This window comes from Triticum aestivum, chromosome 1A (genome assembly GCF_018294505.1).
Source record: "Triticum aestivum cultivar Chinese Spring chromosome 1A, IWGSC CS RefSeq v2.1, whole genome shotgun sequence".
Taxonomy (NCBI): domain Eukaryota; kingdom Viridiplantae; phylum Streptophyta; class Magnoliopsida; order Poales; family Poaceae; genus Triticum; species Triticum aestivum.
The window spans coordinates 43,182,332-43,206,734 of record NC_057794.1 but is presented as its reverse complement, the minus strand read 5'-3'; the positions used below and the strand labels follow the sequence as shown (position 1 = coordinate 43,206,734).

Here is a 24,403-nt window from a genome sequence, read left to right as displayed (position 1 = left end):
AGTTTACCATCTGATGTGGCGAAGCTGCTCCGGGGCAAAACCACCCCTCGCTGCCGGCGGGCTAGGAAGCCGTTGCCGGCCATGCCCAATTTAATTGCTTTATGTTGGCTGGCAATCTACTAATAAGATATAGCAAAATGGAGTATGTATTTTGCCCTACTCTATTACTCATGAACATATAGCTTCACTTGACTAATGTGACAATGATACAATATCAGTATATGTAATTGTCCAGGTGTTGATTACAATCCTAGCTTAAAACTCCGCCCTCGATGAGAGGATGAAGTATATAGACCATTCTAATTATCCACCGGTTTAATTGTTTTATGTTGGCTGGCAGCCTATTAACAAGATGTAGTAAAATGGAGTATGTATTTTGCCCTACTCATGAACATATAACTTCACTTAACATGTAGCATTGATAATTTTCTCCAGTTAGAATATCAGTAACTGTTCAGGTGTGGATGACAACCCTAGCTTAAAAGCTTCGTCCTTGCTGAGAGGATGAAGTATAGCCCATTCTGGTTATCTATCAGTTTAATTGTATTTATGTTGGCTTGCAGCCTACGGATAAGATGTAGTCAAATGGAGTATGTACTTTGCCTACTCATGAACATATAGCATCACTTGACAAATGAAAGAATGGTATTTTTCTCCGATTAGAATATCACTACATGATTGTTCAGGTGTGGATGACAACCCTAGCTTAAAAGCTTTGTCCTTGCTGAGAGGATGAAGTATAGCCCATTCTAGTTATCTATCGGTTTAACTGTATTTATGTTGGCTTGCAGCCTACAAACAAGATGTAGTCAAATGGAGTATGTACTTTGCCTACTCATGAACATATAGCATCACTTGACAAATGAAAGAATGGTATTTTTCTCCGGTTACACTAGTGCAGAACCGGGCTTTAGCGCCGGTTCGTAAGGGCCTTTAGTGCCGGTTCTGCAACCGGCACTAAAGAGTGGGGACTAAAGCCCCTTCCCCCTTTAGTATCGGTTCATCACGAACCGGCGCTAAAGGGCCACCACGTGGCAGGAGCCAGGCCCGGGTGCTGGTAGACCATTAGTACCGGTTGATAACACCAACTGGTACTAAATGTTTGGGGGGGTTTTGTTTTTTTTCATTAATTTTGTGTTTTTCATTTAATTCTTTTTTGTTTGCTGGTATTTTACGATACTACATATTGTACACGTTATGCATATATATAAATAGAGTTTCTCGTAGAACCGCATATATATAAATATATGTCAGGGAATGTCTCACAACCACCACCATTAGTTATTCACACACACACACACACACACACAAATATATATATATATATATATATATATATATATATACAATTTCTCCTACATGTTGCCTTGGTGCCTTCGGAGCACGATGACAAGTGGTTCATGGGGGCGGTAGTGGGTAATAGTATTCTCCTTTGGGATCTATGACCTGGTCGAGAAAAAATCCTGCTATTTTCTCTTGAAGTGCTCGTATGCGCTCCGTTGTTAGGAGCTTCTCCCACATGTCATGAAACTGTTAAGAAGGAGATCAATATTGATAACCATGTAAAAATTGTGAATAGTGTTATGTGAAACGTACCCATTGTTGTCTATCAGATCTACTCCTTTCGGACGCCATCATGCGAATGTTCTTGCAAATGTAGTATGCACACAGATCATTCCCCGATGCCTGCTTCAGGGCCTTTACGAGAATGGAGTTGAATCAGATAATGATTAATCAAGCATGATAATTAATTAATGGTACTGAAACAAGAATTAAAGAGATGGTAGCTAGCTAGCTAGTACTAGCTACTTAATTACTTACCTTGGGTCGATACCAAAATAGCTTTTGTGGCCATTTTCCTGGAGTCACCTTGATGTACTTTGCCCAAGCCCTGCCCGCCGACAAAGAAAATTAATAAAAGGGTTATTAAAAATAGTTCATATCAGGAAATGACGAACTAAATAGGCCGAGATATAGTTAATAATGATTGAAATTACCTGTTGACTATCCCCTTCACGATGTTGTAGTCACTATCTTTTTTAAGTACTGAGTCCAGTAATTCAACTTTTGCATGGTCAACTTTAATGTCTAACAAGATCCAGTGGAACGTGCATGCGCATACGTTTGCATGTATAAATTAAGCGGGCATGTGCATAACACTAATCAACTATAACCCTAAACCCTATACACTTATTAACATCTAGCTACTAAGCAAAAACAGAATTTATAGTACAAGATAATGTGACTCACTCAAAGTTGTAAGGAAGTAATATATCTTCATTGCTATTGAGGCGCTTCAAGAACTCTAGCATGCTATTCTCTACATCTTGTTTACAGTATTCCAATTTCCATGTGTATTCATTAACGGTATTTGGGTCAATGAACCCAATGCCATAGCGTCCACCTTTTTTTATTTCATACATCTTCATCCTGCATAATACCACAGAAAAGAATATATAGTGAGGATATATAATTACAGGTAATTAATGATCAATCAATGAGCACTAGAGCTAGCTTGAGACTTAAATTACAGAAAGAAATCACTTACAGACAATAGCAACTGACGATAGATTTGTCGAGTGCATCTTAATTGAATAACTGAAATAGTTCTGAATACCCAACGGATAGAGCTTTCTTATGGAAGTAATGATCTTCCTTGACTTTCACCATGAGGGACTCTCGATTGGAAATCTTGGTAATGTTCATGTACCATTGATGCAATTCATACATTCTCGTTGGGAGGTTCTTGACCTCGTCTGGCTCGACCAAAGGTTGGCCCCGGACATATTTCTGTTTTATTTCCTCCTCTCTAAGCGGGGGCATGGGCTCGATCTCGAGGAGTTGTCCAACAGTGATATTGAGAATTTCAGCCTGTGTTATATGCTCCTCGGTTATTACCACATTGCCCACCTCGGGAACGTAAACTGTTTGCCCACAATAATATTGGGCGCGCGTACTCTCACATGTTGTTGGCACAACAAGTGGGAGGATCGATTGCGCCGCCTGTTCTCCCAGCTGGGGAACGGTTTCCCCGCATTTTTTGACAGCTGCTTGTGAAGGAAATATGCCCTAGAGGCAATAATAAAGTTATTATTTATTTCCTTATATCATGATAAATGTTTATTATTCATGCTAGAATTGTATTAACCGGAAACATAATACATGTGTGAATACATAGACAAACAGAGTGTCACTAGTATGCCTCTACTTGACTAGCTCGTTAATCAAAGATGGTTATGTTTCCTAACCATGAACAATGAGTTGTTATTTTATTAACGAGGTCACATCATTAGTAGAATGATCTGATTGACATGACCCATTCCATTAGCTTAGCACCTGATCGTTTAGTATGTTGCTATTGCTTTCTTCATGACTTATACATGTTCCTATGACTATGAGATTATGCAACTCCCGTTTACCGGAGGAACACTTTGGGTACTACCAAACGTCACAACGTAAATGGGTGATTATAAAGGAGTACTACAGGTGTCTCCAATGGTCGATGTTGGGTTGGCGTATTTCGAGATTAGGATTTGTCACTCCGATTGTCGGAGAGGTATCTCTGGGCCCTCTCGGTAATACACATCACATAAGCCTTGCAAGCATTACAACTAATATGTTAGTTGTGAGATGATGTATTACGGAACGAGTAAAGAGACTTGCCGGTAACGAGATTGAACTAGGTATTGGATACCGACGATCAAATCTCGGGCAAGTAACATACCGATGACAAAGGGAACAACGTATGTCGTTATGCGGTCTGACCGATAAAGATCTTCGTAGAATATGTAGGAGCCAATATGGGCATCCAGGTCCCGCTATTGGTTATTGACCGGAAACGTGTCTTGGTCATGTCTACATTGTTCTCGAACCCGTAGGGTCCGCACGCTTAAGGTTACGATGACAGTTATATTATGAGTTTATGCATTTTGATGTACCGAAGGAGTTCGGAGTCCCGGATGAGATCGGGGACATGACGAGGAGTCTCGAAATGGTCGAGACGTAAAGATCGATATATTGGACGACTATATTCGGACATCGGAAAGGTTCCGAGTGATTCGGGTATTTTTCGGAGTACCGGGTAGTTACGGGAGAAGTAATGGGCCTTGATGGGCTTTAGTGGGAAGAGGAAAAAGGCTGCTGCGCCCCCCCTCCCCTTTGGTCCGAATTGGACTAGGGAAAAGGGGGCCGGCCACCTCTCCTTCTCCTCCTATTCCTTCTCCCTTCCTCCCCTCTTGGTGGACTCCTACTAGGACTTGGAGTCCTAGTAGGACTCCCTATCCTGGCCGCACCTTTGCCTTGGCCGGCCTCCTCCTCCTCCATCCTTTATATACGGAGGCAGGGGCACCTCTAAACACACAAGTTGACACAAGTTGATCCACGTGATCTATTCCTTAGCCGTGTGCGGTGCCCCCTGCCACCATATACCTCGATAATACTGTAGCGGAGTTTAGGCGAAGCCCTGCTGCTGTAGTTCATCAAGATCGTCACCACGCCGTCGTGCTGACGAAACTCTTCCCCGACACTTTGCTGGATCGGAGTCCGGGGATCGTCATCGGGCTGAACGTGTGCTCGAACTCGGAGGTGCCGTAGTTTTGGTGCTTGATCGGTTGGATCGTGAAGACGTACGACTACTTCCTCTACGTCGTGTCATCGCTTCCGCAGTCGGTCTGCGTTGGGTACGTAGACAACACTCTCCCCTCGTTGCTATGCATCACATGATCCTGTGTGCGCGTAGGAATTTTTTTTGAAATTACTACGAAACCCAACAGTGGCATCCGAGCCTAGGTTAATGATGTTGATGTTATATGCACGAGTAGAACACAAGTGAGTTGTGGACGATACAAGTCATACTGCCTACCAGCATGTCATATTTTGGTTCAGCGGTATTGTTGGACGAGACGACCCGGACCAACCTTACGCGTACGCTTACGCGAGACCGGTTCCCTCGACGTGCTTTGCACAGAGATGGCTTGCGGGCGACTGCCTCTCCAACTTTAGTTGAACCAAGTATGGCTACGCCCGGTCCTTGCGAAGGTTAAAACGGAGTCTATTTGACAAACTATCGTTGTGGTTTTGATGCGTAGGTGAGATTGGTTCTTACTTAAGCCCGTAGCAGCCACGTAAAACATGCAACAACAAAGTAGAGGACGTCTAACTTGTTTTTGCAGGGCATGTTGTGATGTGATATGGTCAAGGCATGATGCTGAATTTTATTGTATGAGATGATCATGTTTTGTAACCAAGTTATCGGCAACTGGCAGGAGCCATATGGTTGTCGCTTTATTGTATGCAATGCAATCGCGATGTAATGCTTTACTTTATTACTAAACGGTAGTGATAGTCGTGGAAGCATAAGATTGGCGAGACGACAACGATGCTACGATGGAGATCAAGGTGTCGCGCCGGTGACGATGGTGATCATGACGGTGCTTCGGAGATGGAGATCACAAGCACAAGATGATGATGGCCATATCATATCACTTATATTGATTGCATGTGATGTTTATCTTTTTATGCATCTTATCTTGCTTTGATTGACGGTAGCATTATAAGATGATCTCTCACTAAATTATCAAGAAGTGTTCTCCCTGAGTATGCACCGTTGCAAAAGTTCTTCGTGCTGAGACACCTCGTGATGATCGGGTGTGATAGGCTCTACGTTCAAATACAACGGGTGCAAAACAGTTGCGCACGCAGAATACTCAGGTTAAACTTGACGAGCCTAGCATATGCAGATATGGCCTCGGAACACGGAGACCGAAAGGTCGAGCGTGAATCATATAGTAGATATGATCAACATAACGATGTTCACCATTGAAAACTACTCCATCTCACGTGATGATCGGTTATGGTTTAGTTGATTTGGATCACGTGATCACTTAGAGGATTAGAGGGATGTCTATCTAAGTGGGAGTTCTTAAGTAATATGATTAAATTGAACTTAAATTTATCATGAACTTAGTCCTGGTAGTATTTTGCAAATCATGTTGTAGATCAATAGCTCGCGTTGTTGCTTCCCTGTGTTTATTTTGATATGTTCCTAGAGAAAATTGTGTTGAAAAATGTTAGTAGCAATGTTGCGGATTTGATCCGTGATCTGAGGTTAAATCCTCATTGCTGCACAGAAGAATTATGTCCTTAATGCACCGCTAGGTGACAGACCTATTGCAGGAGCAGATGCAGAAGTTATGAACGTCTGGCTAGCTCAATATGATGACTACTTGATAATTTAGTGCACCATGCTTAACGGCTTAGAATCGGGACTTCAAAGACGTTTTGAATGTCATGGACCATATGAGATGTTCCAGGAATTGAAGTTAATATTTCAAGAAAATACCCGAGTTGAGAGATATTAAGTCTCCAACAAGATCTATAGCTAAAAGATGGAGGAGAATCGCTCAACTAGTGAGCATGTGCTCAGATTGTCTGGGTACTTCAATCGCTTGAATCAAGTGGGAGTTAAACTTCCAGATAAGATAGTGATTGACAGAATTCTCTAGTCACCATCACCAAGTTAGTAGAACTTCGTGATGAACTATAGTATGCAAGGGATGATGAAAATGATTCCTGAGCTCTTCGTGATGTTGAAATCAACGAAGGTAGAAATCAAGAAAGAGCATCAAGTGTTGATGGTTGACAAGATCACTAGTTTCAAGAAAAGGGCAAAGGGAAAGAAAGGGGAACTTCAAGTAGATTGACAAGCAAGTTGTCACTCCCACGAAGAAGCCCAAAGCTGAACCAAAGCCTGAAACTGAGTGCTTACACTGCAAAGGAAATGGTCACTGGAAGCGGAGCTACCCTAAATATTTGGTGGATAAGAAGGATGGCAAAGTGAAAAAGGGTATATTTGATATACAGGTGTTTGATGTGTGCTTTACTAGTGTTTATAGCAACCCCTCGGTATTTGGTACTGGTTCAGTTGCTAAGAGTAGTAACTCGAAACGGGAGTTGCAGAATAAACAGAAACTAGTTAAGGGTGAAGTGATGATGTGTGTTGAAAGTAGTTTCAAGATTGATATGATCATCATCGCACACTCCCTATTCTTTCGGGATTAGTGTTGAACATAAATAAATGTTATTTGGTGTTTGCGTTGAGCATGAATATGATTTGATCATGTTTATTGCAATACGGTTATTCATTTAAGTAAGAGAATAAACTGTTGTTCTATTTACATGAATAAAACCTTATATGGTTACACACCCAATGAAAATGGTTCATTGGATCTCGATCGTAGTGATACACATATTCATAATATTGATGCCAAAAGATGCAAAGTTAATAATGATAGTGCAACTTATTTGTGGCACTGCCGTTTGGGTCATATCGGTGTAAAGCGCATGAAGAAACTCCATAAAGATGGATTTTCGGAATCACTTGGTTATGAATCATTTGATGCTTGCGAACCGTGCCTTTTGTGCAAGATGACTAAAACTCCGTTCTTCGGAACAATGGAACGAGTTACTGACTTGTTGGAAATAATACATACCGATGTATGCGATCCAATGAGTGCTGTTGCTCGTGGCAAGCATCGTTGTTTTCTGACCTTCACAAGATGATTTGAGCAGATATGGGTATATCTACTTGATGAAACATAAGTCTGAAATAGTTGAAAGGTTCAAAGAATTTCAGAGTGAAGTGGAAAAATCATCGTAACAAGAAAATAAAGTTTCTGCGATCTGATCGCGGAGACAAATATTTGAGTTACGAGTTTGGTCTTCAATTAAAACAATGTGGAATAGTTTCACAGCTCACGCCACCTGGAACACCACATCGTTATGGTATGTCCGAACGTCGTAACCGCACTTTATTTGATATGGTGCGATCTATGATATCTCTTTACCACTATCGTTTTGGGGTTATGCATTAGAGACAGCTGCATTCACGTTTTAAAATAGGGCACCATCTAAATCCGTTGAGACGACACTGTATGAACTATGGTTTAGCAGTAAACCTAACCTGTTGTTTCTTAAAGTTTGGGGCTGCGATGCTTATGTGAAAAGGTTTCATCCTGATAAGCTCGAACCCAAATCGGAGAAGTGCGTCTTCATACCCAAAGGAAATTGTTGGGTACACCTTCTATCACAGATCCGAAGGCAAGACATTCGTTGCTAAAATGGATCCTTTCCAGAGAAGGAGTTTCTCTCGAAAGAAGTGAGTGGGAGGAGAGTAGAACTTGATGAGGTAATTATACCTTCTCCCTTATTGGAAAGTAGTTCATCACAGAAATCAGTTCCAGTGATTACTACACCAATAAGTGAGGAAGTTAATGATGATGATCATCAAACTTCAGATCAAGTTACTACCAAACCTCGTAGGTCTTCCAGAGTAAGATCCGCACTAGAGTGGTACGGTAATCATGTTCTGGAAGTCATGTTACTAGACCATGATGAACCTACGAACTATGAGGAAGCAATGATGAGCCCAGATTCCGCGAAATGGTTTGAGGCCATGAAATCTGAGATATGATCCATGTATGAGAACAAAGTTTGGACTTTGGTTGACTTGCCCGATGATCAGCAAGCAATTGAGAATAAATGGATCTTCAAGAGGAAGACGGACGCTGATAGTAGTGTTACTATCTACAAAGCTAGAATTGTCGCAAAAAGGTTTTCGACAAGTTCAAGGTGTTGACTACGATGAGATTTTCTCACTCGTATCTATGCTTAAGTCTGTCCGAATCATGTTAGCAATTGCCGCATTTTATGAAATCTGGCAAATGGATAAACAAAACTGCATTCCTTAATGGATTTATTAAAGAAGAGTTGTATATGATGCAACCAGAAGGTTTTGTCGATCCAAAGGGAGCTAACAAAGTGTGCAAGCTCCAGCGATCCATTTATGGACTGGTGTAAGCCTCTCAGAGTTGGAATAAACGTTTTGATAGTGTAATCAAAGCATTTGGTTTTATACAGACTTTTGGAGAAGCCTGTATTTACAAGAAAGTGAGTGGGAGCTCTGTAGCATTTCTGATATTATATGTGGATGACATATTATTTGATTGGAAATGATATAGAATTTCTGGATAGCATAAAGGGATACTTGAATAAAAGTTTTTCAAGAAAAGACCTCAGTAAAAGCTACTTACATATTAAGCATCAAGATCTATTGAGATAGATCAAGACGCTTGATAAGATTTTCAATGAGTACATACCTTGGCAAGATTTTGAAATAGTTCAAAATGGAACAGTTAAAGAAAGAGTTCTTGCCTGTGTTGCAAAGGTATGAAATTGAGTAAGACTCAAATCCCGATCACAGCAGAAAATAGAAAGAGAATGAAAAGTCATTCCCTATGCCTCAGTCATAGGTTCTATAAAGTATGCTATGCTATGTACCAGACCTATTGTATACCTTGCTCTGTATTTGGCAAGGGAGTACAATAGTGATCTAGGAGTAGATCACTGGACATTGGTCAAGAATATCCTTAGTAAGGACTAAGGAGATGTTTCTCGATTATGGAGGTGATAAAAGAGTTTGTTGTAAAAGTTACATCAGTGCAAACTTTTACACTGATCCAGATGACTCTAAGTCTCAATCTGGATACATATTGAAAGTGGGAGCAATTAGCTAGAGTAGCTCCGCACAGAGCATTGTAGACATAGGATATTTGCAAAATACATACGGCTCTGAATATGACAGACCCGTTGACTAAGCTTCTCTCACGAGCAAAACATGATCACACCTTAGTACTCTTTGGGTGTTAATCACATAGCGATGTGAACTATGGGTGTTAATCACATGGTGATATGAACTATTGCTGTTAAATCACATGGCGATGTGAACTAGATTATTGACTCTAGTGCAAGTGGGAGACTGAAGGAAATATGCCCTAGAGGCAATAATAAAGTTATTATTTATTTCCTTATATCATGATAAATGTTTATTATTCATGCTAGAATTGTATTAACCGGAAACATAATACATGTGTGAATACATAGACAAACAGAGTGTCACTAGTATGCCTCTACTTGACTAGCTCGTTAATCAAAGATGGTTATGTTTCCTAACCATGAACAATGAGTTGTTATTTTATTAACGAGGTCACATCATTAGTAGAATGATCTGATTGACATGACCCATTCCATTAGCTTAGCACCTGATCGTTTAGTATGTTGCTATTGCTTTCTTCATGACTTATACATGTTCCTATGACTATGAGATTATGCAACTCCCGTTTACCGGAGGAACACTTTGGGTACTACCAAACGTCACAACGTAAATGGGTGATTATAAAGGAGTACTACAGGTGTCTCCAATGGTCGATGTTGGGTTGGCGTATTTCGAGATTAGGATTTGTCACTCCGATTGTCGGAGAGGTATCTCTGGGCCCTCTCGGTAATACACATCACATAAGCCTTGCAAGCATTACAACTAATATGTTAGTTGTGAGATGATGTATTACGGAACGAGTAAAGAGACTTGCCGGTAACGAGATTGAACTAGGTATTGGATACCGACGATCAAATCTCGGGCAAGTAACATACCGATGACAAAGGGAACAACGTATGTCGTTATGCGGTCTGACCGATAAAGATCTTCGTAGAATATGTAGGAGCCAATATGGGCATCCAGGTCCCGCTATTGGTTATTGACCGGAAACGTGTCTTGGTCATGTCTACATTGTTCTCGAACCCGTAGGGTCCGCACGCTTAAGGTTACGATGACAGTTATATTATGAGTTTATGCATTTTGATGTACCGAAGGAGTTCGGAGTCCCGGATGAGATCGGGGACATGACGAGGAGTCTCGAAATGGTCGAGACGTAAAGATCGATATATTGGACGACTATATTCGGACATCGGAAAGGTTCCGAGTGATTCGGGTATTTTTCGGAGTACCGGGTAGTTACGGGAGAAGTAATGGGCCTTGATGGGCTTTAGTGGGAAGAGGAAAAAGGCTGCTGCGCCCCCCCCTCCCCTTTGGTCCGAATTGGACTAGGGAAAAGGGGGCCGGCCACCTCTCCTTCTCCTCCTATTCCTTCTCCCTTCCTCCCCTCTTGGTGGACTCCTACTAGGACTTGGAGTCCTAGTAGGACTCCCTATCCTGGCCGCACCTTTGCCTTGGCCGGCCTCCTCCTCCTCCATCCTTTATATACGGAGGCAGGGGCACCTCTAAACACACAAGTTGACACAAGTTGATCCACGTGATCTATTCCTTAGCCGTGTGCGGTGCCCCCTGCCACCATATACCTCGATAATACTGTAGCGGAGTTTAGGCGAAGCCCTGCTGCTGTAGTTCATCAAGATCGTCACCACGCCGTCGTGCTGACGAAACTCTTCCCCGACACTTTGCTGGATCGGAGTCCGGGGATCGTCATCGGGCTGAACGTGTGCTCGAACTCGGAGGTGCCGTAGTTTCGGTGCTTGATCGGTTGGATCGTGAAGACGTACGACTACTTCCTCTACGTCGTGTCATCGCTTCCGTAGTCGGTCTGCGTTGGGTACGTAGACAACACTCTCCCCTCGTTGCTATGCATCACATGATCCTGTGTGCGCGTAGGAAATTTTTTTGAAATTACTACGAAACCCAACAGCTTGTTGGCTCGAGCTCGAGCTCGCTTCTTTCTGTAGTCGTGCTCGATGTGCCTTCCTGATTTGGCACTCATAGTCTGAGTCAACAAGCTTGGGAGCTGGTGGTCTAGCCATAGAAATGAAGTGGTCAATCTTTTCCTCAGGCACTTTCTCCCTCGGCGGCGTTGCCGGTTTTGGTCCAAAATGGGCGTCCACTTCTGCCCGCACTATGGCATTGTTTTGCTCCTCGGTCATGTCGTAAGGCCTCTGGGGAAGAGGAGCGAGGCTTGGACCATATTTATATCGCTTCATGTCTCCGCCTGTACTTCTTGTACTACCTCGACTCGTACCGCTACGCACCATAGCTGCGGCGTGTCTCTTCTGCGATTGCTGAGACGGCGGAGACGGCTGACGTGGCTGAGTTGGAGCAGGAGGAGTGGCCTGACGCTGTGCCGGACTTGAAGCAGGAGGTGTGGCCTGATACGGTGTCGGACTTGAAACGGGAGGAGTGGCCTGAGGCTGTGCCGTACTTGAAGCAGGAGTCTGCTCACGCGTTCGTGGACTTGGAGAAGCGTGACTCTGCTGACTCGGTGGCGGACTTTGAGGAGGAGTCAGCAGACGCGGTGTCGGTGGACTTTGAAAGATGATGCAATCCTTTCTCCATAGGATGATACGATGTATGGCCTCTCCCAGTGTGTGCTCGTCGTCACCTCCAGGAATGCCAAGCTGTAGCCCCGAATATGGGTCCACCACCTCATCAACCAAGACACGAGCATAGCCCGCTGGAATCGGGGCGCAATGGAAGGTTGCTTCGGGGGTAATTGTAAAAGCAACTGCATCCGCCACCTTCATGGATATGTTCTTCATTTTGAAGTGTAGCTCACAGTTAGTGTTCTCTATGATGTCATCCATAGGGTATGTATCGAGCAGTGTGTCGCCCGGGGCGGAACCAACGCTGCTTCTCGGCATGGATGGGACGGTGCTATCCAATGCTGGATGATCATCTGCTTGCTGTTGCCGCTGCTGAGACCCTCTTTCCTGGCTAAGTGAGTCGATCTGCTACTGCTGCTGCTGGAATTTGAGTGACAAGTCCGCGTGTCTTGCTTCTAGGCCTTGAAGGCGTTCCGCGTCCTGCTTCCTCTGCTCCTCCTCCAGCTTCCTCTTCTTATCCTCCTCCATCTTCTTTCTTGCACGGGTCCTGTAGTCAACGTTCCATTTCGAAAAGTCCTCATACCAGGGAATAACGCCCTTGCCTTGTGTTCTTCCCGGGTGTTCAGGATTTCCCAGGGCGCGCGTAAGCTCGTCGTTCTCTCTGTTGGGCGTGAACACCCCCTTTTTAACATCTTCTATTGCATCAAGTAAATTTTGACTTGCTCCTTTTAGACTTGCCTTCTTTGAAAGCAGGCCTGTCTTCGGGTCCAACGCCCCCCATGCACATAGAACCAACTTCTGCACCTGGGGGCCAGCTCCTAGTAACCGGAGTGACCCCTGCATCCTCCATCTCTTGCTCAGACTTATCCCACTTAGGCATTGCCACCGCGTAGCCACCTGGACCCAGCCTATGGAACTGCGTCTTTTTTTGTGGCATTGGCCTTGTTTTTTGCCGACCGTTCCTTAGATAATTCTGATTCCTTGAATTTCACGAAAGCGGGCCAGTGTTCTCTTTGCTTCTCGAGTGTTCCTTTGAATTCTGGAGTCTTCCTTTCTGCAGCGAGGTAGTTGGCCCATACAGTTTTCTTGTGGGTGTTGAATGCATTTGCCATCTTCTTAAGAGCAGCGTCCTTGACTTTCTGCACATCTGCATCAGTGAAATGATCTGGTAGGGTGAAATGTTCCATCAGAGATTCCCAAAGCTTTTGTTTTGCTCCGTCGTCGACCCAAATAACATCTGAACGTTTAGTTTTTGGCTCTTTCCATTCTTAAATGGAGATCGGGAGTTGGTCCCTCACAAGAACTCCGCACTGACGAGTCCACTTGTTCGCAATGTTCTTAGGCGTGAGGGGTTCGCCATTAGTTTTGATGGAGTCGATGTTGTACTTTACACCCTCCTTCAACTTTTTGCCCGGGCCTCGCTTTATCCTGCTGTCTGTAGAAGCAGATTTGCTCGATCCGGTGGGCTGAAAGAAGAAAGATCGATTCGTTAATATATATATATATATATATATATATATATATATATATATATATATATATATATATATCTTCAAATAAAAAAACATGTGATGATAACCAGATGCCTGCTTATATAAATATACCTCGCCGGTAGTCTTTGTTATTTCAAGATCAACATTGTCTGTGTCATCATAAACATTGTCTGCGTCATCATAATCATAATCATAATCATAGTTCATGACTTCATCAGCTCGGTCGTCGAGATCGAATACGTTATCATCACCCTCCCCGGTATTATTCAGATATTGGGAGCCGTCATCTGTTTCATTCAGATCATTGATACGTCTCCAACGTATCTATAATTTTTGATTGCCCCATGCTACATTATCTACTGTTTTGGACTATATTGGGCTTTATTTTCCACTTGGTGGACATGTGTCCTCGGGCTCCATCGTTCCGCCGGCGTCTGCTCCAACGTCGGCGCAGTGCTGGGTCCGTGGTTGATGGATGGCGGGTTTGGTTTCCTCCATCGGCGTCTTAGTCGTCGTGGGGTGTCAGATCTGAAGTTCGATGACGTATCTGGAGTGTTGCCCCGGTCTGATTCGTTCAACGACAATGGCTTCACTTCTAGTGAGCCACCTTGGAGATCCGCAAAGCTGCATATCAGCGGCGGAGCCGCGTCGAGTTCAGGTGAGGAGGTGATCTGTCAATCTTTTCTTCGATAGCTGCTGTGGTGGTGTCAGAGGCAGGTGACGGACGTTGGTATCAAGCACAAAAATGTCCTGCTATCTTTTTAGTTTTGTCATGTCGTTTAATTATACTTTAATCTTTATGATATAAATGACGCACGTATTACCATAAAAGAAGTGAAAATTAGGCCGTAACCCAAAACACCCACCAGGCAGATTGTTTGTGAAATAGGCTGGAATTCAAACCGAAGTACGAAAATAACCTTGGCATTTCATTTTAACGAAGTGCAAGTAATCTTATCCTAGACCACAAACCGGAAACGGTATGACCATTTTACCCCTCCGGACTCCACCGACCACTCCGCCCCTTTATACAAGCCCGTGGCATAACGGCAAGTGGGCAAACACCGCAACAGCCACAGCTCCCGCACCACCGCAGCGCCCCCACGCCCACGCCCACGCCCTCGAACTCCGACGACAAACCCTCCCCTGCGCGCCCTAGCCCATCGCCGCCATGCGCGGCGGCGGGCTGCTCCGGGCCCTGGCGGGCAGGTTGCGCGCGGCCCTCGTCGGCCGTATCCGCTACGGCGGTGGCCGGGCCCACGGCGGAGGTGGCGGCCCGGCTGCGAGGGGAGGTCACGTGGTGAGGACCGATGTATCCACCGGCGAGAGCGGGCGGGGCTCGTACAAGGGGGAGGCTCGTACGGCGGGAGGACCAGCGAGGGCGGGCAGGGCTCGTACCAGGCGGGAGGCTCATACGGCGGGAGGACCGGCGAGGGCGGGCAGGGCTCGTACCAGGCGGGAGGTCCGGCGGAGACGGCGCCGGGCATGGACACGGAGGGAGCGCACGGGGTGGGCACGGCGCGCGCGGATCGGACCATGAGCAGGCCAACCGTTTTCTGGGGAGGCCTTCGGTGCCGCCTGAAGAAGGTGCGTCTCGTCTCCCATGTTCCCTGTACCCTTCTGTGCTGTCGAAGTACCTGTCGCTGCTTGCGTTCTCATATTCTCGGTTGGTTTTGAACAGACGCTTGATGAGCGTGACCTGCTGGAGAACCTCGAGGAGCTGCATTACCAAGTGGAGGTTCGTGATTGACCACTGAAGACTGCTTCATTGCGCTGCTTGTTTCTGCTATTTCCCGTTTTCCTGACGTGGCTGGAGTAACGTTGCTGTGTGTCAAATGCTGGTTGCTTGAAACTGCTACAGGCAACTTGCTGTGTTGTTTACTTGTCTGATTTATCTTAGATGATGCTTAGCTGTTATGTTCATGAAACTGGAGATTGCTTGACTGTCTATATTGGGTTGATGATCTTTGGGAGCTGGAGTACCAAATTGAGGTTCATGATTAACGACTGGAATTGCTAGAGTCATCGATGCTTTTTTTGTTTCCCTGGCTTGTCTATGCTGCTTTTGTTTTCATGATGTGTGGCTCGAGTAACGTTCTGCATGTTTACTGTTTGTCAAATGCTGGTTGCTGGAAACTGCCATAGGCAGTAGTACCTGTGTTGTTACCTGTCTGATTTATATTAGATGCTTAGCTCTTTGTTATGTTTATGAAACTGGAGATTCCTTGATTAATTGGGTTGATGATCTTTAGGAGCTGGAGTACCAAGTTGAGGTTCATGATTAACCACAAGAATTGCTTGATTGCTATTATATTGGGTCATTGGTGGTATTTTTCTTTCCCTGATTTGTCTCCTGGAGCATAATGGCACTGACGCTGGAGTGTATGTTATGAAATGATGTAAACTGCTATACTTGTAACTGGTCGTTATGCTTCGGGAAGGTGATTTTATCTTAGATGCTTAGTTGTTTCTTATGTTTTATTAGTATGAGACTGGAGATTGATTTTGGGTTGAGGGTCTTCGGGAGCTTGAATACAAAGTTGAGGTTCGTCATGAACCATGGAGTTTACTTGATTGTCTTGGTCATCTAAGCTTAGATGCTGAAACTTGCCTACTGTATGACCAGATTTTCCTGTCACTGTTTTGGTCGCGAACTAATAGTAACGTTTATGCTGGATATTGTTGGATGTTGGATCAAATAACTAGTTGTGTATAGCCGTGTTTTGCTTGGTAATTGTGCGTAATTATATGTTCAGATGCTAAACTGTTCATTCTGATACTGATAATAATGAAGCTTGCCTACCGGATAATATGTTAATTCAATGGCCTTGAAATTTGGGATTTCTGATTTCGTAGCACTCATATTGCACCTGTGCCAAGTTGAGGTTCTTGATTAACTACTGGAGATTGCTTGCGGTATTTCTGTTTTCCTAACTTGTCTTGAGCAGCATAACGATATTGGTGCTATATGCAACTATATGTTCCATTCATTCTTGTACCAATAGTAATCTAACTTGCCTACTGGATATATGTAATTCAACCTGGTCATTATGCTTCGGGAAGGACACTGCTATAGGCATATAGTTAGTTTCGTTGTTCCTGGCCATTATGCTGCGGGAAGGTGATTTTATCTTATGCTTAGCTGTTTGCTATGTTACTAATACTGGAGATTGATTGATTGCCCTGATTGGTTTGACGGTCTTCGTGAGCTTGTTAGAAGCTATGTGCAACTATATGTTCCGTTCATTCTTGTACTAATAGTAATCTTTTTTTTGAACTGGCTGTACTAATAGTAATGAAACTTGCCTACTGGATATATGTAATTCAATGGCATTGTTCCTGGTCATTATGCTTCGGGAAGGACACCGCTATAGTCATATAGTTAGTTCCGTTGTTCCTGGCCATTATGCTGCAGAAAGGTGATTTTATCTTATGCTTAGATGTTTGCTATGTTACTACTACTGGAGATTGATTGATTGTCCTGATTGGCTTGAGGGTCTTCGTGAGCTTGACCACCAAGTTGAGGTTCTTGATAATTGTAACTATTCTGTTTTGGTTTAGTTATTAACCAATAGCAATGTTTTTGGATGTTGGAAATAACTATATGCATGATATGTTTAGATCCTCAACTGTGCTACTAATACTGTTTGTTTGATGTTCCTGCGAGGTTAAAGATTGCGTTGGTAGATCTGTTAATATATTTGTGCTGGTAGATCTATTGATATATTTGTGCTGGTAGATCTGTTCATATATTTGTGCTGGGAGTTCTGCTAGATTTAGCACCATATCGTCTGTTAACCATTTGATTAGCTTATTCCAAGTATTCTTATTAATTATTTCATCATTGATGTACTTTGACCATCTGTTTCATATGTTCTTTCATGTTCCTGGGGATTTCTTGTGTTGCGTCTTACTCTGGGTTCTGTCTACTTTGTATTTGACCTCGTATTGTCTTAGCAGAAAGGTGATATGGTAGTTGGGACCTTGTATCTCTGTTTGATATGGTGTTGATAGTAGATATTGGATGAGCTGTCTTGTTGTATCTCTGTTTAATTTCACGAACAACACTGCCCATTTAAATTTCATTTACATAAGTTTTGATGCATTCTATATTTCTGCACAGAGAATCGAAAGGATCCAGAACTTACCGGAGAGGATCGCAGCCATTGGGCAGAAGTTTCATGATCATTGGGTTACGGTCAGCCTTGCCTTCAGCACAATGTATGCAACTGTATCAGGAAAGGTCCAGGACCAGGCCGTTTCAGTGAAGGCCAAGATGATTGACCAGGCCGTTTCAGTGAAGGCCAAGATGATAGGAGTGAAGGATAAACTGAAGGAAAGGCTCTCTCCGCAGAAGGTCAGACCGAACGACGATCAGCCGGAAGATGAACCTATTGCCATACCATTGGCAACAGATTTCTCTCCATGAGCCGGTACTGAAGACGGCTCTATTAGTCTCACAACAACGCTTGTCTTTTTTTCATCAGTGTCTTGCTGTAGCTTGTTAGATACCGATCACTGAATCAGCTTCTGTTCTGGGCAAGTCGGGCAAAAACCATCTTGCCAACAATTACCTGATGTGTGCTGGCTCAGTTCATGAGCAGATGGATGCATCTCTTGTATGCGCTACTGTCAGGGCGAGAACAGTAGCAAATTAGCTGCAACAGCCCTTGTATGTTTGCCAAGTCCGCCCGCTGAATCAGGGGCTGCCCTCTGCATGTGAAAACTTACTCTTCAGTTGCAAGGACAATTTCTTAAATTCTCAGGCAACTTCATGTCTTCTGTATCAAAACACTGCTCATTTCTGATAAGATTGTGGCCAAACAAAGCATACATAGTCAAAATAATAATATTGTAAAGCATATCTGGTGACTATCGCAAAATACCCTTATTCCCAAACATGTTGTCGGCTTTGCGAGTTAACACTTAACAGCCCCCCAAAATCATCTAACTCTAAAAACACGGTCACTTTCGAGAGTCGGGGCATCTTCACCTCAAACTGTCCGGACAAGTTTACCATCCAACACGTTGCCACAATGATCCGCGGTCCGGTCCAGATGTCGGGGAGTTTACCATCTGATGTGGCGAAGCTGCTCCGGGGCAACACCACCCCTCGCTGCCGGCGGGCTAGGAAGCCGTTGCCGGCCATGCCCAATTTAATTGCTTTATGTTGGCTGGCAATCTACTAATAAGATATAGCAAAATGGAGTATGTATTTTGCCCTACTCTATTACTCATGAACATATAGCTTCACTTGACTAATGTGACAATGATACAATATCAGTATATGTGATTGTCCAGGTGTTGATTACAATCCTAGCTTAAAACTCCGCCCTCGATGAGAGGATGAAGTATATAGACCATTCTAATTATCCACCGGTTTAATTGTTTTATGTTGGCTGGCAGCCTATTAACAAGATGTAGTAAAATGGAGTATGTATTTTGCCCTACTCATGAACATATAACTTCACTTAACATGTAGCATTGATAATTTTCTCCAGTTAGAATATCAGTAACTGTCCAGGTGTGGATGACAACCCTAGCTTAAAAGCTTCGTCCTTGCTGAGAGGATGAAGTATAGCCCATTCTGGTTATCTATCAGTTTAATTGTATTTATGTTGGCTTGCAGCCTACCGACAAGATGTAGTCAAACGGAGTATGTACTTTGCCTACTCATGAACATATAGCATCACTTGACAAATGAAAGAATGGTATTTTTCTCCGATTAGAATATCACTACATGATTGTTCAGGTGTGGATGACAACCCTAGCTTAAAAGCTTTGTCCTTGCTGAGAGGATGAAGTATAGCCCATTCTAGTTATCTATCGGTTTAACTGTATTTATGTTGGCTTGCAGCCTACAAACAAGATGTAGTCAAATGGAGTATGTACTTTGCCTACTCATGAACATATAGCATCACTTGACAAATGAAAGAATGGTATTTTTCTCCGGTTACACTAGTGCAGAACCGGGCTTTAGCGCCGGTTCGTAAGGGCCTTTAGTGCCGGTTCTGCAACCGGCACTAAAGAGTGGGGACTAAAGCCCCCTCCCCCTTTAGTATCGGTTCATCACGAACCGGCGCTAAAGGGCCACCACGTGGCAGGAGCCAGGCCCGGGTGCTGGTAGACCATTAGTACCGGTTGGTAACACCAACTGGTACTAAATGTTTGGGGGGGTTTTGTTTTTTTCATTAATTTTGTGTTTTTCATTTAATTCTTTTTTGTTTGCTGGTATTTTACGATACTACATATTGTACACGTTATGCATATATATAAATAGAGTTTCTCGTAGAACCGCATATATATAAATATATATCAGGGAATGTCTCACAACCACCACCATTAGTTATTCACACACACACACACACACACACACACACACACACACACACACACACACACACACACACATATATATATACAATTTCTCCTACATGTTGCCTTGGTGCCTTCGGAGCACGATGACAAGTGATTCATGAGGGCGGTAGTGGGTAATAGTATTCTCCTTTGGGATCTATGATCTGGTCGAGCAAAAATCCTGCTATTTTCTCTTGAAGTGCTCGTATGCGCTCCGTTGTTAGGAGCTTCTCCCACACGTCATGGAACTGTTAAGAAGGAGATCAATATTGATAACCATGTAAAACTTGTGAATAGTGTTATGTGAAACGTACCCATTGTTGTCTATCAGATCTACTCCTTTCGGACGCCATCATGCGAATGTTCTCGCAAATGTAGTATGCACACAGATCATTCCCCGATGCCTGCTTCAGGGCCTTTACGAGAATGGAATTGAATCAGATAATGATTAATCAAGCATGATAATTAATTAATGGTACTGAAACAAGAATTAAAGAGATGGTAGCTAGCTAGCTAGTACTAGCTACTTAATTACTTACCTTGGGTCGATACCAAAATAGCTTTTGTGGCCATTTTCCTGGAGTCACCTTGATGTACTTTGCCCAAGCCCTGCCCGCCGACAAAGAAAATTAATAAAAGGGTTATTAAAAATAGTTCATATCAGGAAATGACGAACTAAATAGGCCGAGATATAGTTAATAATGATTGAAATTACCTGTTGACTATCCCCTTCACGATGTTGTAGTCACTATCTTTTTTAAGTACTGAGTCCAGTAATTCAACTTTTGCATGGTCAACTTTAATGTCTAACAAGATCCAGTGGAACGTGCATGCGCATACGTTTGCATGTATAAATTAAGCGGGCATGTGCATAACACTAATCAACTATAACCCTAAACCCTATACACTTATTAACATCTAGCTACTAAGCAAAAACAGAATTTATAGTACAAGATAATGTGACTCACTCGAAGTTGTAAGGAAGTAATATATCTTCATTGCTATTGAGGCGCTTCAAGAACTCTAGCATGCTATTCTCTACATCTTGTTTACAGTATTCCAATTTCCATGTGTATTCATTAACGGTATTTGGGTCAATGAACCCAATGCCATAGCGTCCACCTTTTTTTATTTCATACATCTTCATCCTGCATAATACCACAGAAAAGAATATATAGTGAGGATATATAATTACAGGTAATTAATGATCAATCAATGAGCACTAGAGCTAGCTTGAGACTTAAATTACAGAAAGAAATCACTTACAGACAATAGCAACTGATGATAGGGGTGGGCATATAAACCGAAAACCGAACGACCGAACCGAATTTACCTGAACCGAAGCCGAAGTGACCGAAACCGAATTGTTCGATACTATGCTCGGTTAGCAATTCTGAGAAACCGAATTTTGTTCGGTGAAATCGGTCTACACAGTCTGTCAACCGAATTGACCGAAGCACCGAGGCCTACCACTAACTGTCTGGCGCGTCTCCATAAATTAGCTCCCATTTATACGCTTTGTGCTACTAGCCAACGAACATCAATTATCCTTGCAAAAAAATCAAATGAATTGATGGCGCGTTAATGTGATTTAGTGGCGAACAGTGCCATCGGCTGGCCGGCTGGCCCGAGATTCCCTCCATGCTTCTCGTCACGTGTACTGGACGCCCGCCTGCCTTTCTTTTTTTATTGAACCTAGCCTAGGTGTTGTTTGTTGTTGCGTGTTGTCTCGCTCACAGCCTGTTTTTTTTTCTTTGAGCATAACACGTGTTGTTATCTAGCCCACACAAACCATATCTCTTAGCCCAGCCGAGGAAATGAGTACATCAGCCATCCCATCCGGCTAGCCCAACCCGCCAGCTGTCTGTTCGGTACAAAACCGAGTACCGAACCGATTGATGAGGGAACCGAAGCCTCGGTTTCGTTTATTGCTAGAGACCGATCGGTCCACGTTTTCAAGGAACCGACAAAATTGAAACACCGAAATACCGACCGTTCGGTTCGGGGGAACCGAACGCCCAGGCCTAACTGACGATAGATTTGTCGAGTGCATCTTAATTGAATAACTGAAATAGTTCTGAATATCCAACGGATAGAGCTTTCTTATGGAAGTAATGATCTTCCTTGACTTTCACCATGAGGGACTCTCGATTGGAAATCTTGGTAATGTTCATGTACCATTGATGCAATTCATACATTCTCGTTGGGAGGTTCTTGACCTCGTCTGGCTCGACCAAAGGTTGGCCCCGGACATATTTCTGTTTTATTTCCTCCTCTCTAAGCGGGGGCATGGGCTCGATCTCGAGGAGTTGTCCAACAGTGATATTGAGAATTTCAGCCTGTGTTATATGCTCCTCGGTTATTACCACATTGCCCACCTCGGGAACGTAAACTGTTTGCCCACAATAATATTGGGCGCGCGTACTCTCACATGTTGTTGGCACAACAAGTGGGAGGATCGATTGCGCCGCCTGTTCTCCCAGCTGGGGAACGGTTTCCCCGCATTTTTTGACAGCTGCTTGTTGGCTCGAGCTCGAGCTCGCTTCTTTCTGTAGTCGTGCTCGATGTGCCTTCCTGATTTGGCACTCATAGTCTGAGTCAACAAGCTTGGGAGCTGGTGGTCTAGCCATACAAATGAAGTGGTCAATCTTTTCCTCAGGCACTTTCTCCCTCGGCGGCGTTGCCGGTTTTGGTCCAAAATGGGCGTCCACTTCTGCCCGCACTATGGCATTGTTTTGCTCCTCGGTCATGTCGTAAGGCCTCTGGGGAAGAGGAGCGAGGCTTGGACCATATTTATATCGCTTCATGTCTCCGCCTGTACTTCTTGTACTACCTCGACTCGTACCGCTACGCACCATAGCTGCGGCGTGTCTCTTCTGCGATTGCTGAGACGGCGGAGACGGCTGACGTGGCTGAGTTGGAGCAGGAGGAGTGGCCTGACGCTGTGCCGGACTTGAAGCAGGAGGTGTGGCCTGACACGGTGTCGGACTTGAAACGGGAGGAGTGGCCTGAGGCTGTGCCGGACTTGAAGCAGGAGTCTGCTCACGCGTTCGTGGACTTGGAGGAGCGTGACTCTGCTGACTCGGTGGCGGACTTTGAGGAGGAGTCAGCAGACGCGGTGTCGGTGGACTTTGAAAGATGATGCAATCCTTTCTCCATAGGATGATATGATGTATGGCCTCTCCCAGTGTGTGCTCGTCGTCACCTCCAGGAATGCCAAGCTGTAGCCCCGAATATGGGTCCACCACCTCATCAACCAAGACACGAGCATAGCCCGCTGGAATCGGGGCGCAATGGAAGGTTGCTTCGGGGGTAATTGTAAAAGCAACTGCATCCACCACCTTCATGGATATGTTCTTCATTTTGAAGTGTAGCTCACAGTTAGTGTTCTCTATGATGTCATCCACAGGGTATGTATCGAGCAGTGCGTCGCCCGGGGCGGAACCAACGCTGCTTCTCGGCATGGATGGGACGGTGCTATCCAATGCTGGATGATCATCTGCTTGCTGCTGCCGCTGCTGAGACCCCCTTTCCTGGCTAAGTGAGTCGATCTGCTACTGCTGCTGCTGGAATTTGAGTGACAAGTCCGCGTGTCTTGCTTCTAGGCCTTGAAGGCATTCCGCGTCCTGCTTCCTCTGCTCCTCCTCCAGCTTCCTCTTCTTATCCTCCTCCATCTTCTTTCTTGCACGGGTCCTGTAGTCAACGTTCCATTCCGAAAAGCCCTCATACCAGGGAATAACGCCCTTGCCTTGTGTTCTTCCCGGGTGTTCAGGATTTCCCAGGGCGCGCGTAAGCTCGTCGTTCTCTCTGTTGGGCGTGAACACCCCCTTTTTAACATCTTCTATTGCATCAAGTAAATTTTGACTTGCTCCTTTTAGACTTGCCTTCTTTGAAAGCAGGCCTGTCTTCGGGTCCAACGCCCCCCATGCACATAGAACCAACTTCTGCACCTGGGGGCCAGCTCCTAGTAACCGGAGTGACCCCTGCATCCTCCATCTCTTGCTCAGACTTATCCCACTTAGGCATTGCCACCGCGTAGCCACCTGGACCCAGCCTATGGAACTGCGTCTTTTTTTGTGGCATTGGCCTTGTTTTTTGCCGACCGTTCCTTAGATAATTCTGATTCCTTGAATTTCACGAAAGCGGGCCAGTGTTCTCTTTGCTTCTCGAGTGTTCCTTTGAATTCTGGAGTCTTCCTTTCTGCAGCGAGGTAGTTGGCCCATACAGTTTTCTTGTGGGTGTTGAATGCATTTGCCATCTTCTTAAGAGCAGCGTCCTTGACTTTCTGCACATCTGCATCAGTGAAATGATCTGGTAGGGTGAAATGTTCCATCAGAGATTCCCAAAGCTTTTGTTTTGCTCTGTCGTCGACCCAAATAACATCTGAACGT

At 44.2% G+C, this 24,403-nt stretch overlaps 1 protein-coding gene across 1 annotated transcript; it reads left to right on the top strand.

Moving 5' to 3' along the window:
• Positions 1-15,144: 15,144 nt before the first annotated feature.
• LOC123086440 (uncharacterized) lies at positions 15,145-18,478 on the top strand. The gene is made up of 3 exons (XM_044508232.1): positions 15,145-15,242; positions 15,337-15,393; positions 17,779-18,478. Exons 1-3 carry the CDS (start codon positions 15,192-15,194, stop codon positions 18,082-18,084), a joined length of 414 nt encoding a protein of 137 aa, XP_044364167.1. The 5' UTR covers positions 15,145-15,191; the 3' UTR covers positions 18,085-18,478.
• Positions 18,479-24,403: the final 5,925 nt, after the last annotated feature.